This window comes from Eremothecium cymbalariae, chromosome 2, assembly GCF_000235365.1.
Source record: "Eremothecium cymbalariae DBVPG#7215 chromosome 2, complete sequence".
NCBI lineage: Eukaryota > Fungi > Ascomycota > Saccharomycetes > Saccharomycetales > Saccharomycetaceae > Eremothecium > Eremothecium cymbalariae.
In genome coordinates this window covers 321,929-338,306 of record NC_016450.1, presented here as the reverse complement: position 1 = coordinate 338,306, position 16,378 = coordinate 321,929, and the positions used below count along the sequence as shown (strand labels likewise).

Genomic DNA, 16,378 nt, shown 5'->3' with positions numbered 1-16,378 from the left:
GGAAATTTCAGTAGGACACTGACGCATCCTCGTGACTGTGTTTTCAAATGAAAGCATCTTCCTATAAAACAAGGAAGATAAATGAGTATCGAACTTGAATTTGCATCTATAATTAATGGTAGTAGTACCTAATTATTATTTATATGAGAGACTAGTAACGAAAGAGATACAACGTTGTACAAAAGTGACAAATGGTGTTATTTTTTTTGTAAATGTTACTTTTGTGCTGTCACGATGGATTACAAGTACCCGTACATTCCATGAGTGTTGTCAGGCAAAGATTTCTCTTGCTTCAAGCCCATAAACTGCAGGGGAATGTTTTGTACTAGGTTAATACTGGTATTATGGTTATTTATATTGAATTTTGTACCGGTTTGCTTGTTTTTCATTTTCCATACAGATGGCATTGAAGAATTAGAATACATCTTCTGCGGTTTAAAATTGGGTGAATCGCTTAATGTAGTTCGATACTGAGTCAGATTTGGATATACGCATGTCAGGTACTTCAGTGAAAGTTTTGTTGAGTTATCAGACATAGAGGAGTGCTGAAAGTTGTTTGGTAGTTGATATTTCAGACGTTCGTTCACGACTGGCGCTGGGGTAGGTATGACTAATGGACGCGAACAAACGTTCATTTGAGACGCGTCTTTATATACATAGGCTGGTCGAACGTATTCAGTATTTTGTATGCTCTGTTGTGTATTACTGTTACTGCATTCACTATTAGAGTTACTGGTGTCTTGGCTTATTGAGAGCGATTGCTGTTCCGCTCCCTTGAAATCAAAACTCTTGGCCGCCTCTGATAAACGATCAAAACTCATCCCTTGGAATTCGTCAATTTTACTAAACATAACTCTTGTCGCTGTTCTTAATATTCGCTGATGTGTTTCATGTACTTTCCTGATCCACGGTTTTTTGGTGCTGTTAGTTTCTAAGTATTTGTTCTTCGTGTGGCTACCAAAATTGCGAGTATCGTTGAAGCTTAGTAAACTTGAAGTCCGTGAGGAAACCATCTTAGCACGTACACCGCGCCACGTTTTACGCATCTTCCTGGGTCTTAATGCTTCTTCATTATTATTCATAACTTCCAGATTTGGAATATTCAATACTTCAACCTGTCCTTTCGTATCACCCAACTTATTAATTGACTCTCCGTCTGAATTTGAGTTAGCAAATGAGGTTTTTAGAGAAGCTACGGGGTGTGATGCATTGGATCCTACATGGCTTAAAACACTAGTTCTAATCTCAGGCTGTTGAAACCCCACAGAATTTTGTGCGACCTCATCGTTCTTCTCGCTAACCCCTAGTATTGAACTATTCGGAACTAAGAATTCTCCAATTTCTCTAGAATCCATGCTAGATCTTTCCAAAGATTTTATTTCTGCACTGCTAAAAGAATGTTCCTCATTAGGATGCTCTCTGCTTTTATTTGAGTCACCCATATAATTATTTTGAAAATCGCTTGGCTGTGTTCCTTGTCCGCTGATTCTCACTTTAGTTAGAATGGAACGGTCACAATTGTCAGTATTTTTGAAGTTTTCTAAGGAAGGTTTTTCTGGCTCTACCTTTTCCATAGATATATTTATCACAGAAGTAGTATCTTGTAGCGGCTGTCCCTGCTGTTGCCTGGTTCCTAAGGCTCGAGCTTCTCTGTCAGCAGTATGGTCATTACTATTTTCTGTGGCATCCAGGATGGAATTTTGAGCAACAATTGGATTCTTTGGAGTCAAATTCAAGCTCGACACTGTGGCATTCTTATCTAGTTGGTATTCTTTATGTGTTACATCCGGTTGTTTGTTGAAATCTGTTTGGAAAGACTGTTTGTCGCTAGCTAAAGATATGTCTCGGAACCTCTTAATAAACTCTGACTCAGGACAGGTGTTTACAGGGTCGGATTTATAAGATACCATTGGCACCGCTGGAATTTGTGGCATTATTGGCAACATTTTTTTTGACCTAGGCTTCTCATCCATTCTAATTGAATATCTATTCATTGAATAACTAAGTGGTCTCCCAATAACCTCATTTTCAAGCCTAGTAGCTTCCGCAAGCCGCGCTTCAATGGTAGTTTGATAATCCATGTAGGGCGTAGGCATACAAGAATACCTGTAATCCATCATTGATTCGTCATCAGATCCGTCTATAATATGAAGAAATGAAAATTCCTCTTTATGATAGTCATCCCCTGTAGTTCTAAATTGGTGGACAGTCGGAGGGATACCCCGCTGTGAACTAAAATGATCATGAACTGGATTTGCCACAGAATTATTTGTAAAAGCATATTGGGAATTTGCAAATCCTTGATTGTTCTTTTGATGAGCTAGCAGAATATTCGCGTAATGACGATGCTCGGAAGAAGAAAGACTGCATGTCATGCTGGTTGCGTTAGCCACAGATTCTTGGCTATCTGTAAGGAACCGAAATGGAGCAAACAAGTCGTTATTATTTGACATCGGTAGGTACTTCAACTATTATTTTTTTGTTATGGTAGATAAAGAATTGGAAGACCAGACGTAAATGGCTATTTGTTTTTATATATTGTATTTGTAACCAACGAAACTATTCCTTCCAAATTGAGTTTTTACGTCTGCGCAGAAAAGTGCGAAGATGCTAAGAGACAATATTGTATCATATGAAATAGTAGAGAAATATCTTGAGGTCTTTAGATTTCGTAAAGCTAAGATTACTGTAATTTCGATTAGTCATTGATAAATATTTGAATTGCGAAATGGTTCTGGAAAACAGAAATTAACTGGTTGCGATTTATCTTCCGCGACATCTTGAGTTTTGTTTGAAACTACAACTTTTGAAACTCTACTTTCACTTTTGTTACTAAAATCTGCACAATAACAAAACGAATGGAGTATATAGAAATTAAAGTACTCACATTCATTTCAAAAGCAAAAACTATTCTAATTAACTGGAACAACCACATTGCTTCATACAACTTTCGTTGCTCATTTCTGTTGTACCATGTACCCATTTTTTAACAAAACTATCATCTAAATAATGTTTCCATAACTCCGGCTCAAAAGGATTAGTACTCATATGATACAACTTCGTTAGTAGATCAAGATCGGTAGTATAGTCCGGATCATCTAGAAAGTCTCTTTGGCGGTATATTATATCATCAAGTACTTCTTCAAATATGTGGTTTCGAGGAACAAAATGTGGGTTTACTTTCCTTTGAATTTCATATCGTTTATCATAAGAGGGAATGTATTGTTTATAGTGGACAGTCCATACAAAGAGTTTGCCTAACGTTTCGACCAATATTTTGGAAAAACCAGAATCTGAAACGCCTCTATTATAATTTACAGACAACTTTTGAACTTGCTCTCTGGTAAAAAATAGTTCAACTAAATTCTTATCTAACCCTTCAATGCCATTATTGATATCTGTAAATGAACCATTGTAGTTTTGAAGTGCGACAAAGAAATTATTGTAATCTACCTGAGTAACATGGAGGATTTCCAGCAAAGGGGAAACTATCTTTTCCATAAACTCTCTCACTTTTGCGGCTATTTGGGTAACATTGTCATCGGTTAAAGAAGGTAGATCGAGACTAATACCTAAACGCTTAGCCATAAGATCTGCATATTTGGCTGTGAATCGAAATTTGTATTCATTCCGCGATAGATGAGCTATTGATGTAGCACGTTGAGATATGCTGTCTACTAGTTCAGCCGAAAACTCTGATCTTTTCTGAATCGACTTCACTGTTTCAATATCCTTTGTTCCAGACCCTAAAAGTAAAACTAAAGCTTCCGCAAATTTGGATAGATTCCACCATATAATACTAGGCTGGTTTTCAAAAGAATATCGATAGCTGATATCATCATGGTTAGGTGTATACCGTGGCTGATACTTGTCCATAAATCCAAATGGTCCAAAGTCCAAAGAAAGACCCAAAATTGACGTATTGTCTGTATTTAAGACGCCATTACAAAATCCATAGGCCTGCCAATAAGCAACACATTCTGCATTTAAATTGACTACATGGCGATAAAACAAGTCATAGAGAGATATGTCTTCTACTGGGTCTATATCCTCAGAGCCTTCAGATATTTTCTCGTCTGGATCAGGAAAATAATCTGAGCTAAAAACGTTAATTGATAGATTTCTTGGAAAGTTCTCGCCCTTGTTAAATACATGGTCAATACAGTAATCAGTTAGCTGAAAGAGCCCTTTGTCATCTCCTCTCCATCTGAAAAGATCAAAGTTCCCTAATCGAATCCAGGAAGGTGCAAATCTAGTAACCATGGCACACGTTTCGAGACTACCCCTCTTTGCCTTTGTGCCAGGAAGTAGAGTCAACTGTAGAGCCCTCGTAGTCGGAATCCCAATTGCATGCAACGTTTCTGAAACCAAAAATTCTCTAATACTCGACCTTAGTACTGCATTCCCATCAGCAAACCGCGAAAATGGGGTTAAACCACTCCCCTTTAACTGTATGACCTGACACTGCCCCTTTGAATCCCGCAATTCAAAGAGGTTTGAGACACGCCCATCCCCAAGCTGCCCTGCAAACTCACCAAATTGAAAGCCTGCATAGGCTAAGGCATACGGAAAGATATTCGAATCATTATCGTAGTATATTTTAGACCCCTGGCAATACTCTACCAAATGGTCATCCTTAATAAGCCCCAGGTCGTTTAAAGCCCTGTCCGAGAATAATAGTGGCTTATAATGGCGTCTTACCTCAGGAACAACATAGGCATAATGAGGGCATCGGTCACCATTTTTCACTATTCTGGGCGTGTGAAATGGTGATTTCATTTTCGCATCCTTCGAAAGATACACTGTTATCCCCTGGCTAACCGTCGGAATTGCATGGTCAGCTGTTAAATACCGAATGACGCTAGAAGTCCCACACTCTTTAAGAGCTTGCAATATTCTTCGAGTATCTGCCATAAATTAAGATTCCAGCACTATGCCCCATGTCCTATATACGAACTACAACCTTTTAAACCCTACAGACAAAGCACTATATACTAAATCAAAAATTGCTGATTCTCACGAAGCGAGGGTTTAATGCCATAAATGCAAAGAATCAGAAATTAAAAACTTCCTTAGAAACAACATGTGTGTAACATCCACATAGAAGCCCCAAACTGAGTACCACTATTGGCTATATTTCTAAAAGAGATTAGTTTACAATCGATAATATTAAAAAATGGAATGTCCGCAAATTCCCTTAGAATGAATACCCTATTTCTAGAAGACAGTTATGACCAACACATCACGTGATAATAGAACACACACTCCTATTTCGTCTGGTGTGCCTGCTTTAAAGAATAGGTCCCTGCATGTACGCTGGCGGGACCGAAAGAATCTTTTACCCATACTTTTCTTTTAATGTTTTAAGTTCTTCAAACTCTGCAGTTTCGAGCATTAAGGTTTTCCACCGTTTTTTCCATTGTTCCCGTTTGAACGCAACCGTTTTTGTATCACACTGATACGGGAAGCTCGAAGCGAAAAGAAAATTTCCAGCGATAAGAATCGTTTTGTCGAACAACGTACACAACGTAAAATTGAGAATTTAGTTTAGCAAATTAGTTATCAGGGGGGACAGATAACATATAATTCAAGGTATTTGAGATTTTAGATATCCGGAGCGTTTAATTTTGGGTTAAAGCATAGAGGTTTTAATACTAGATGATCGATCCCGTGACACAGATAGTAGCACCGTCTGGTGAAGAAGCAGAAAGACGACAATCTACGACCACTATGAGTCTTGGTATGGAGCTTCAGAGTGAAGGTGGGATTACGAGCCATAAGAGCACGACGCATTTGCAAGGTGTAGAAGCTATAGTTGGTGTTTTAGCTAATCCTGCTAACTCGGTGAATTTGAATTCGAATATATTTACTAGTTCTACGGCTGTGGAGGAGACTAATGGTTCATTAGTTGGAGGCACAGGCGGCGGCATGCACCAGCAGTCTCAGCTAGTGCAGCCTGAGCCAAGGTATGGGGGTGTTTCTATCAGTGAGACGCCGGCTAGTTGCAACCGGCTAGTGTTGGATAACAGTGCAGTTGACAATCAAGTGCCTAGTAATGATGGTTCGGCAAACGTATTTAAAGTTGGGGATCCGGCTCCGACCACTGTTAGACTAAACCAACAACTTGAGGAAATCAATGCCAGGGTAATTCTGATGGAACAGACTGTTAGTAAGTTGCTGTACAATTTTGAACAGCAGCACAGCACAATTAACGCGGTAAGATCTGAGAATCAGGAGTTTACCCAGTCAATATTGAAAGAACTTCGAGATATAAAGAACCAGTTACCGATTGTAGATGATCCAGAGAATAATGAGAAGGATCGATTCGTTACTGATTTATTAAATTCAATTACTAATGTTAGCAGTAATTATCTCAAGAAAATAACATCCAAAAATGTACAACAGTTTAAGAGACAGCGTGATATAATGAGCACTGGCGATATTCCAAGCCTAAATAATTTACAGCAGATACCATCGTTTCTGTCGGATGTAATATGTCAATATCCTACACATTCATCCAATGGACACTTTAACACCAAGAATAAGACGGAATTCATTTTGGACCCCAATGCGATCAAGAAAAGGAGAAGGGTTTCAGTACAGAGGCAACCACATCAACAGCAGCAGCAATATCAGCAACAGCCACAACAACAACAACAACAACAACAACAACAACAACAACAACAACAACAACAACAACAACAACAACAACAACAACAACAACAACAACAACAACAACAACAACAACAACAACAACAACAACAACAACAGCAGCAGCAGCAGCAGCAGCAGCAGCAGCAGCAGCAGGATGTACCTCCACCACAGATACAGTCCTTGGAAAACGCCCAACCTGAAGTTCAACCCCAAAATATTAGTAACACTTTGCCTCAATCGGAGTCACATGCAGAAACGAAACCAGGATCTGTTTCGCAAAGTGGAGACACAGAACCCTATATTGAAAATGTTCCTTCTTCAATTCAGAATTACCTTTTAGGACTACCTACAAATTTAGGTGTAGATAGTCTTGGCAGACCCATTCCTCAAACGTCTGCATTGGCGGAGCATAAAAAGAACACACATTCCACGATAAATAACAACTTAAGGAGAAATACAGGTTCCGGATTTCAAATAGGTTCTGGTGATGATGAGAATGATATTGAAGATTTTTCTGGTGAGGAAGAAGATGGCTATTTAGAAGATGATGAAGGCGCCAGAAGTCAAAGCCAGCGTACTGCAACGACTGATGATGAACCATTTCAAGCTGAAAACGAAGAAGAAGATGAAATTGAAGATGTCAAATTTGTGAAGGCGCCCAGGGTATTATCACCAAGTAGGGTTCATAAATTTGCTAATAGCGGTAGTCAAGTTAGCGTCAGCGGCACCCCAGAAACCCATAGACTGATACTGAAAAACAATGCCAAACCATATTATTTGAGCAACAAAAAAATGCACGGCAGAACATCTTCTTTGCTCGATCCAACTGCTGAAGAACGTTTGATGAATTCTTTAGAATATACAATGATCAAGGCACCTGACAGTGTTCAAGCAATTTGGGATGAGTATACGATCGGTGTCAGTGGTAGACCTGCCATTAGATATTTAGAACAAAAGTATGGGAATAAATGGAGGATCACAAGGAATAAGAAAACATTTGCTAGAAGGAAACGCATCTACAAGTTTATCTTAAATGGCATTAAGAAAGGGAAAAGCGACGGCGAGATGATAGAAGTTTTGGAAACGAGGAGATTATATAAAACGGATGACGGGCAGGTAAAGAAGCGGACTATTGGATGGCTACAACAGAGTCTTTCCGGGATATGAGCTAAACCATATTCTTTTTCTTTTAAGTTATATACATACTATTTATGTTATAAAATCCAATATATTAGCATAGACAAATCAGACAAGAAATTCCTTGATTAGCTGACCTGTATACAAGCACGGAGCCAATATCAAGGTCCTGCTGTTAATAACACTAGTTATCATTATAATTGTCATTGCGTTCGCCGTAGCAATCACCTCTGTTATAAATTGAATCGCCAGTCCTTGATGTAGTACCATAATCACCAGAAGCCTTATCACCGCTAGCATCGTCATTACGGGAACCGTGAAACCCTGAATTCTTGGAACCATAGTTGTTGTCGTCATTACGGGAGCCGTACGAACTGGATTTCTTGGAACCATAGTTGTTGGCGTCGTCGTCATTACGGGAGCCGTAAGAATCAGATTTCTTGGAACCATAGTTCACACTAGATCCATAGGAATCAGTCTTCGACCCATAATTTCCATCATTGTCGGAGTAAGGTTCGTTATTTGAGCCAAACTGATCATCATCATTATCACTGCGTATATTATAGGACTCAGATTTCCGGTAATCCTTAGAATCATCATTTTCATCGTTCCGAAATCCCTGAGAACCAATATTACTGCTTCCATAAGAATCAGTCGCAACCGAATCATCATTTACAGTAGACCCATACTTCCCGCCGATATAGCTGCCTCCTTCACTGGTATCCTTCGAATTTTTCTTACCATCGGAAAGAGACGTCTTAGAAATCCTCTGCGTCACCTCCTCTTGCAACTTGCTAAGATTATCCTCACCAATTGCACTCTTTACTTTATTAAAAAGATCCATATCCGCTGCTAAATCTAAAAATCTAGTGCTCGTCTTTGTCAAACAAATCTGACTCAAATCAACACTATGCTACTAATACCCCCCCCCCCCATTATTAAATCCTATACACCCTTGCAACTACTCTTATATACAAAATCACTTTAAAGACGGGATTGGTACGGCATTCGTACGGCACGTCAGCAACATCCTGAATTCGTCTACATATTCCAACAATACACGTTGTGTCCTTTCCTTTACTTACGCTTATCGATTTCGAGAATCTGCGGGGGGTAGTCTCCCCAGAAATTCGCGAATAAAAGCCTTCAACGCTTTGCCTGTGGAAAATTACAACTCTAAAATAAGAGGATAACGCACTTCTACAACTAAGAATTGGAAGTGTCTTCTTGACCTCTTTTTAATTCGTCACTCCTCATTTGAAAGCATTTAATGCATTAGGAAACTGTGGTTTTTAATCTCCAAAAATAAAGACGTATTAGGGGTTTCCAACCAAGAGACCTTATGTGAAAATTCGACATCTAACAAATGTTGCTATAATTATCTCCCATAAGTTCCTCGTGTAATAGGAATCGGCCGTCAGCAGGGTTCCTGAAAAGCAATTATTTGGTCCTTGGATCATCACAAACCCTGATGCAGTTTATACTTGTATTTACTTATTGCTGTTGTTGCGTGCTGTTACGGCTGAAGGCCTTCTTTGGTTTTGAATCCACCCTAAAATTAGATCACATGCTGTAGGAAGAGGCTTTTTTAAACATACAACAGTACATTATGATTATGTGTTCCATGTGTTATGCATTATGTACTTGTGTTATGTATTATGTATTGTCTCATCGCTCACCGTCTGCGCAATTGTGGCGAGGCTGAGTTCTCGAGCAGCTGTGCAAAGAGTTACGAAATATGCAAGACAGGTTACGAAATAAAGGGCGGATGGTTGGGAACGATCGGGCCAGAATTCCATGGAGGTTTACTGCGTAGCCAGTCTGTGGTAGTCTGTAGTGGTATGGCGGGAGGAGTAATTAGGGTCGCTGAATAAGATGCCATTAATCTGCAGTTTCGAGGTCGAAAGAGCAAAAACGGCAGTAATATAGCTCTATTAGTCAGGTGCAGGTGCCAGGTACCCTTCAGATGGGTCCCTCTACGTTGCCCCTTGTTTTTATTGCTTTAAATGAGTGTTATATCATCATGCAAATGATGATATTACTTTTTGAAGAAGAGCTCATCTTATACTTTTGGGAACAGGTCTTGTGTAGTTGTATTTGTTTGTATTGACATGAAACTAACAGACGATGGCCAATTACACTCAGGGGGTGATGTTCCCTGGACAAGATGGATGAATTCCTTTATTCTGTCAACTTGTAGCTTAACGTTATAGGGGAATCGCAAATAAATGGGGTGTGTCGACTACTGTCAAAGCAGAATTCATTTTAGACACAGGATGGTTGTGCAACCGAAGGCAAGAAGGAGAAGGTAATGAAGGTATCCTTAATTGCAATGGAGTGGAATGGAAGGAGAAGGTAATGAGGTATCCCTTTAATTGGAATGGATGTGGAATGGAAGTAGTAAGTTTTGTATATATATCTCCATCAAAAGTTATCTTTTATGCATGCTTTGGCTCTTAAGTTTTGGTATTATTTCAAAATCAATAACTAGATAGCTCGAAAAATCAAGCTAAATAGGACAATTATCAATTTGAACCAGTTTATCAAAGTTTAACGTCTTTTAACAATGTCTAACATTTTGCACAAGTTCACCGACAAGATCTCCGAGCACACCGGCGGCCACCAACAGGGCCAGCAGGGCCAAAATTTGGGCAGGGGCAGAGACCAGCTCGGTGACCAAAGCTCTCAGGGCAGACAAGGTGGTATCTTGTCATCTGACCAGTACGGTGAGCAAAACAGCGGCCAATATAACTCTGGTCAACAGCAGGGCAGCCAGTATGGCTCGGACCAGCAACAAGGGAGCCAGTATGGCTCTCGCCAAGGTCAATACGAATCTGGCCAGCAAGGCAGCCAGTATGGCTCTGGCCAGCAAGGTGTGCAAAGAGGACAGGGCAGAGACACTGGTTCTCAATGGGATGACTCAACCTCTGGTCACCAACAAGACTCTACATTGGGAAGTGGGCGCTACAACCAGTCCGGAGGTATGGATGAGTACGATCAAAGCGAAGGTGCCTACGGAAAGAAAGGAATCAACAGGCAACACGGAATGCCTTCATCCGGCTACAATGATACCTATTAAGCAGGTCTTGGTTTTGGTCTCCCATCTTTTTTTTAGACGCCCTATGGATTCTGTCCGGTTTTGAAAGCTGGACATCAAATAGTCCAAAGGGACGTATTCTGCCCAAGTTTGGCTCTCTTTAGTTTGTTTTTAGTAACTATGTGGGTAAGTTCATATATTTTTAGTAGCTATTATAAGTTCATATATTTTAAAACAGAATAGTGTGTATGGCCTTCATTGAGGAGCGGACCACTGTGGGGGAATTTGCAAGTACGCCAGGATAGCAGTGTCATGGCAAGTGTCAGTGAGCTTAAGCCTTCCTGCCTGCCGAGAGGAGCCATAAACCTCTAAGAGTCATTATGTCTATGACGTGCTAGATATGACACACAGGCCTTTAATGTCTCCATGGGGTTTAATACTTGATTAATAGCCTCAGAGTGCTGGGGAGACCATTAACTATCACGTGAATTAACGTGCGTATTTATCGACGATAAATGTCAACATGAATTCCAGGTTTAGTCGGTTACCAAGATGGCAAAGTGTTTCCGTCTGCTTGAAAAAAAAGCGTAGAAAGTCGAGAAAATGAGGAATTTTGATGCTGTTGATAAGTAAGTGTAAAACTTAGAGACTGATCTATTATTTGACGGTCCAAGGTGTAATTCATATGTTACCATGAGTGAATTATCAAAGCGAGAGGACTCCGCCTTTAAGGAAGATATATCATTATCATCAACGCCTGGGCAATTAAAGTTAGAATCAAATAGCACATATACGAACTCTACAAAGGACATTAGTGATTTAAGTTATAATGATACAATAATATCTAAAACTTCAGATACTTCTAAAGCTATCACAACAGATTACTTACATGGAGGGGTTCCAAAAACTAGTAGATTCATGAAGAGTCTTGATACTTCTGGCTTTTCATTCACTGCACATCACTATAACCCGTATTTATATACCCAGCATAAGACACGGCCAAATGCACCTTTTGACATGCTGCATATTCGAAATAGGAGGCTAATTAATTCAGCAAATGGTGGTGGTATACAAACAGGGTCAATCAATGGGTACACTTACACTATAGAGGAGGGGTCCATTCCGTTTTTCCAATTGCTAAAGAGCGAAGTACAGGATCCTTGTTCGTTTTATGAATCCGTAAGGGAGATTGGGGAAAAGTATGGTGCGATAAAGATGCAGTTACAGGACAGTTTAGATCATGAAAATCACGTAGTCGATAATGTATTACCAAAAACTACAACACTAAGCAGTTTTACGTTGGACACTGAATATTTTTGGTTCAAAGCCCGAAAACAATACATGAATTCACATAAAGATGAGAGTCGATTGAAATTAAACTTTCATAAACGGATTTATAAATTTTACAAGGAATTTGCAAATTCTGCAGAATCTTCGTCGGCAAAACTTGGTACCAAGGCTCTTGGAAGAATTCCGAGCATTGATAAAAGGGCGCTGGATTTATATAGGCTGAGAAACTGTGTGCAGTTAAGAGGTGGGTTCAGATCTGTGTGCCAAAAGAAGCTGTGGGCCCAACTTGGAAGAGAGCTCGGATATTCTGGCCGCATAATGAGTTCTCTATCAACTTCATTGAGATCGGCCTACTTGAAGGTCTTTAGTGAATTCGATAAATGGGAAGAGGAAACGCAGAAACAGGATGGTACTATACAGCCAGGCAACACACAAAGCACATGGTCGAATGCTGATTACGGAGAAACTAGTGATCATATAGAAAATTGTCGAAAGAGGTCAATTACTGAATCTGATCTCTCGCTGTCAGATGGTGTCGATTATAAGATTAAAAAGCGACTCTTAAATCCGATTAAAGTTTATAATGTTGGTGGGTCAAGTGTTGAATACATAAGACTTCGGGATATAAAAGGCTGCAAGGGCATTGCAACAAATTTTGAATCTGTTACAGAGCCCCTCCCCGGATTGACAGAACCATCTAAAACAGCACATCCAGGATTCAACTTCAGCTTTTGGCAGTCTGGAATGGAAATATATGATAAATCGGCCCATGAAAATAAAACATCTCCAATTTATAACTTACGTCAGTATTATGAAAAAAGTTCCAGACATTTTGAGTTTATTCAAGCAAAACTTCAAGATATCAGTCCCGGCATAAGCAGCTGGGGTGATGACATAGAAATTAGCCACTTTGAAAAGCTATATTTCGGCATTCTCTCTAATCCAAATGTTTCCCTCGATGTTGACTCAGGAATCAATTTATCGAGCTCCGTGCATGGTTCTGGATTCTGCACAGTGTCTAAAAGCAACATACATATTCAAGATTTGCTTGATGAATGGAACCTTAACAATATTCCTTTAGCTGCCAACTCCATGTTGGCATATTTAGATATCGACTATGGCAACCTTACAAGGCCAAAAATGCATGTGGGTATGACCTTTTCAACCAGGGGATGGTGTATGGAGGACCAATTCCTTCCTGTTATTGAGTATAACCATCTAGGATGCTCTGTATTATGGTATATTATCCCTCCTGAGTCCCAAGAGGCTTTTGAAAATCTTATTAAGAATATCAATATCTCAGGAACAGGAGGATTGCATGAAGGAGATTCGAATGGAAGTGACGATGATAGTCAACCTGAATTCAGAAACTCTGAAGTTTATGGAAGTTTTACAGAAACAAATTTGGTAGATGGCGTCAATACGGTTCCAGAGCGGATGCAGACACATTACCTATATGGAACCAATGCAAAACATTTTGAGACTAAAGCTCATTTATTACCAAATGATATGCAAATTCATCCAGACGAGCTACAAAGGCATGGTATTAAAGTTTACAGAGTCAGCCAAGAAGCGAAGTCCTTCATCATAAAATATCCAAAGACTTACAGTACTTCAATTTCGACGGGCTTTCATGTTTCTGAAAATTGTTATTTCGCCCCAAAATCGTGGCTCGAGCATCTTCTGGAAAGTTCAGCTTGGTTTTCAGATAGGTCAATATTACAAAGTATTGACTCGTTCCAATTATTGTATAATATTGTCACTCGAGGATGTGATTCCAGGGTTGTAAAAAGTGCTAGAAATCTGCTTATTCCGCTAGTAACTAAGGAGCTATGTAACCGCAAGAAATTTATATCTATGCTCCCTTCCACTAAAATAGTATCAAATGCTTTTGACTACATTTCAGACGAAGATTTGAGCTTTACAGGGGCTTCCAAAATATTACTCACCACAGCAACTGATTGTTTTACTATGTCATTAGAGAGTTTCTTATCAAAGGTCAAGGAGACAGATCGTGGCTATTCAATATTTTCTCAGGAACTTTCTACAACTAAAGTCAATGTCTCGCTCCATCAATATTATCCTGATGTGCTGCTAGAAGAACTTCTGGAAAACTCAAACTTAGCCCAAACCCATCGAAATTCAGCTACAGTTGAAGACATAATTGAAGATCTAGTAACAAAAAAATATCCATTTTCAAGTGTTCCACTCTCCAAAATCATATCTCTGGTTCAAATACATGAATCCGACAACAGTTCCCGATTATTAGAAGTAAAAAGGTATTTGAAACAGATGGAACCCATCATAAATGATTGTCGGAACTTTCTTGAAAAACTACACCCAATTAACCCCAGTAATATAGAATATGGCGTAGGGTTCAATTTGAAGGAAATTTCACGGCCCAAATTCCAATGCACATCAAAAGAACTACAAGAATTGTGTAAAAAGTTATTATCTCTCTCAGTTGAATTTACAGAAATGTCACAACTCTTTAACACATTAGATCACTTCAAGAAATTCCAGGGGCTAGCAAAGAAGGCTCTTATTAAGCAAAATTTAGAAGAAATGAGACGTGCTTATGAGTATGGGGTCTCATTGGGTATAGAATCTAGTCTTCTTGATTCTCTTTCTCATTTTATTATTCGTGTTGGATGGCTAGAAGTCTTTGACCTGGCGTTTACGAAACGCTCACCGTTGTGCTACCAAGATTATGAGAATTATAATATACCAGCGATGTACAATTTTTTATTACTTGGTCTCCATTATTTAGATCAAGATGCTCACATGGCGAAACTCGAAAAATTAAGTAGTCTTTTGAAAATCTCACAAGGTCTTGTCCAACAGGCGAATGCATTCTTAAAAAAAAAGAACTATAAAGTGTCATTGCATGTCGTAGAGTCAATGGTTGAAAAATTGAATGACGAGTTCATACCTTTGAATTCTTTTTTATTGATGTGTTAAACAAACTTCTAAAAAGTGTCCAGGTTGCAAAAAACAAAATGGCACCATCATGGTCTAAACTGTCGATTAATGAAGAGAACGTCGCCATCTTCACAGAACTTCTCAAAAATAAAGATATAAGAGCTTTACAGTACTTCAGCAGATATAATGGTTCCGAAGAGGACTCAAGAATGTCCATGGAGGATATTGCTAAAGAAAAAGAGTCGCAGCTATTTGGAAGATACCTCAAGAAATGTAGGCAATGGCTTCAAGATTTGAATAAGTTGATACCAAATTCTAAAAATTCAATAAATTCAATACTTTCTCAGAGTCAGCAGTGCTTTGAAACTGCGTCAGACGTGTACTTACCTCCAGACATGAGCCAGAAACAAGACGTTTACTGTTTTTGTCGTAATGGAGATGTGGGGAGCACTATGGTTGAGTGTGAAGTATGTAGGGAGTGGTACCATCTCGGATGTATTAATAAAGGTAAGTGGTCCTTGCCTGAAGATGACGTCAGCGTTTTTCTGTGCACTATTTGTAATCCAATTGAATTGAATTCCAAGAAAGTTGATTTTGAGGATTTTCTTTCACTACTGGTAACTGTTAGCACATTTGAACTTATTCCTGATCGAACCTTGTTACAGAAGCTTTTTTCGCTGGCCGGTGAAGTACTCACATTCCGTGAGGTACTACACAAAGAGCTCTTCGATAATTTCGAAGTGCGCTGGGGCGTCTCTATTCACAAAGTAAAATTCTACTTGCGCAAACTAGAGGGCTCTAGGTGTCAATTAACAAAGGAAATTGAAGTCTTAAGAGAAGTTGTGAAAGACCACGATCTACAGAAAGTAAACAGCTTAAAGGCTTCCAAATATTTTATCGTCACTGGCTATGAAGCTGTTGGTGACAATTTACAATCGAAGTCAAGACCATCGACATTTGTCCCTAAAGTACATAAGGTCAATGAAAAAAAACTGGAAGAAAACTACACTGATTGCCCATTACCGTCATCAAACGTCGTCCAATCTTCTTTCATTTCTCCCTCTAACCAAGATAATGAGTCCTTCCAACTAGCTCCGAACGTAGCTACGCCGGCTAGTTCATCGACTGCTATGTCTAATGTTCCAACCATATCTAAAGGCCAAGAAGTCGTACACAAAGTGCCTTCAAGACGTATTGGAATCGCCGATTTATTATCACCGTCCCAAGATGAATACTGAGAACCATTAGCTTTCCATATATATATGTAAGGAATGGTGATGTCTACATTAACCGAACGTAGTAAATGATACATATACAATAGTTCAAGATCTGGGAATT

General features: G+C 39.2%; 5 protein-coding genes and 1 further gene across 5 annotated transcripts; 3 read left to right on the top strand and 3 right to left on the bottom strand.

Moving 5' to 3' along the window:
- Positions 1 to 239: 239 nt before the first annotated feature.
- On the bottom strand, positions 240 to 2,453 carry Ecym_2173 (uncharacterized protein; the record flags this gene model as incomplete). Its single annotated transcript, XM_003644693.1, has 1 exon — positions 240 to 2,453. One exon carries the CDS (start codon positions 2,451 to 2,453, stop codon positions 240 to 242), a length of 2,214 nt encoding a protein of 737 aa, XP_003644741.1.
- Positions 2,454 to 2,916: 463 nt separating this feature from the next.
- On the bottom strand, positions 2,917 to 4,914 carry FMP40 (Fmp40p; the record flags this gene model as incomplete). Its single annotated transcript, XM_003644692.1, has 1 exon — positions 2,917 to 4,914. One exon carries the CDS (start codon positions 4,912 to 4,914, stop codon positions 2,917 to 2,919), a length of 1,998 nt encoding a protein of 665 aa, XP_003644740.1.
- A 744-nt stretch (positions 4,915 to 5,658) lies between these two features.
- HOT1 (Hot1p) lies at positions 5,659 to 7,821 on the top strand (the record flags this gene model as incomplete). The annotated part of the gene is made up of 1 exon (XM_003644691.1): positions 5,659 to 7,821. One exon carries the CDS (start codon positions 5,659 to 5,661, stop codon positions 7,819 to 7,821), a length of 2,163 nt encoding a protein of 720 aa, XP_003644739.1.
- Positions 7,822 to 7,975: 154 nt separating this feature from the next.
- Positions 7,976 to 8,635, bottom strand: DDR48 (DNA damage-responsive protein 48; the record flags this gene model as incomplete). Its single annotated transcript, XM_003644690.1, has 1 exon — positions 7,976 to 8,635. One exon carries the CDS (start codon positions 8,633 to 8,635, stop codon positions 7,976 to 7,978), a length of 660 nt encoding a protein of 219 aa, XP_003644738.1.
- A 1,722-nt stretch (positions 8,636 to 10,357) lies between these two features.
- GRE1 (Gre1p) lies at positions 10,358 to 10,870 on the top strand (the record flags this gene model as incomplete). Its single annotated transcript, XM_003644689.1, has 1 exon — positions 10,358 to 10,870. One exon carries the CDS (start codon positions 10,358 to 10,360, stop codon positions 10,868 to 10,870), a length of 513 nt encoding a protein of 170 aa, XP_003644737.1.
- Positions 10,871 to 11,521: 651 nt separating this feature from the next.
- Positions 11,522 to 16,278, top strand: Ecym_2168 (the record flags this gene model as incomplete).
- Between the last annotated feature and the right edge of the window lie 100 nt (positions 16,279 to 16,378).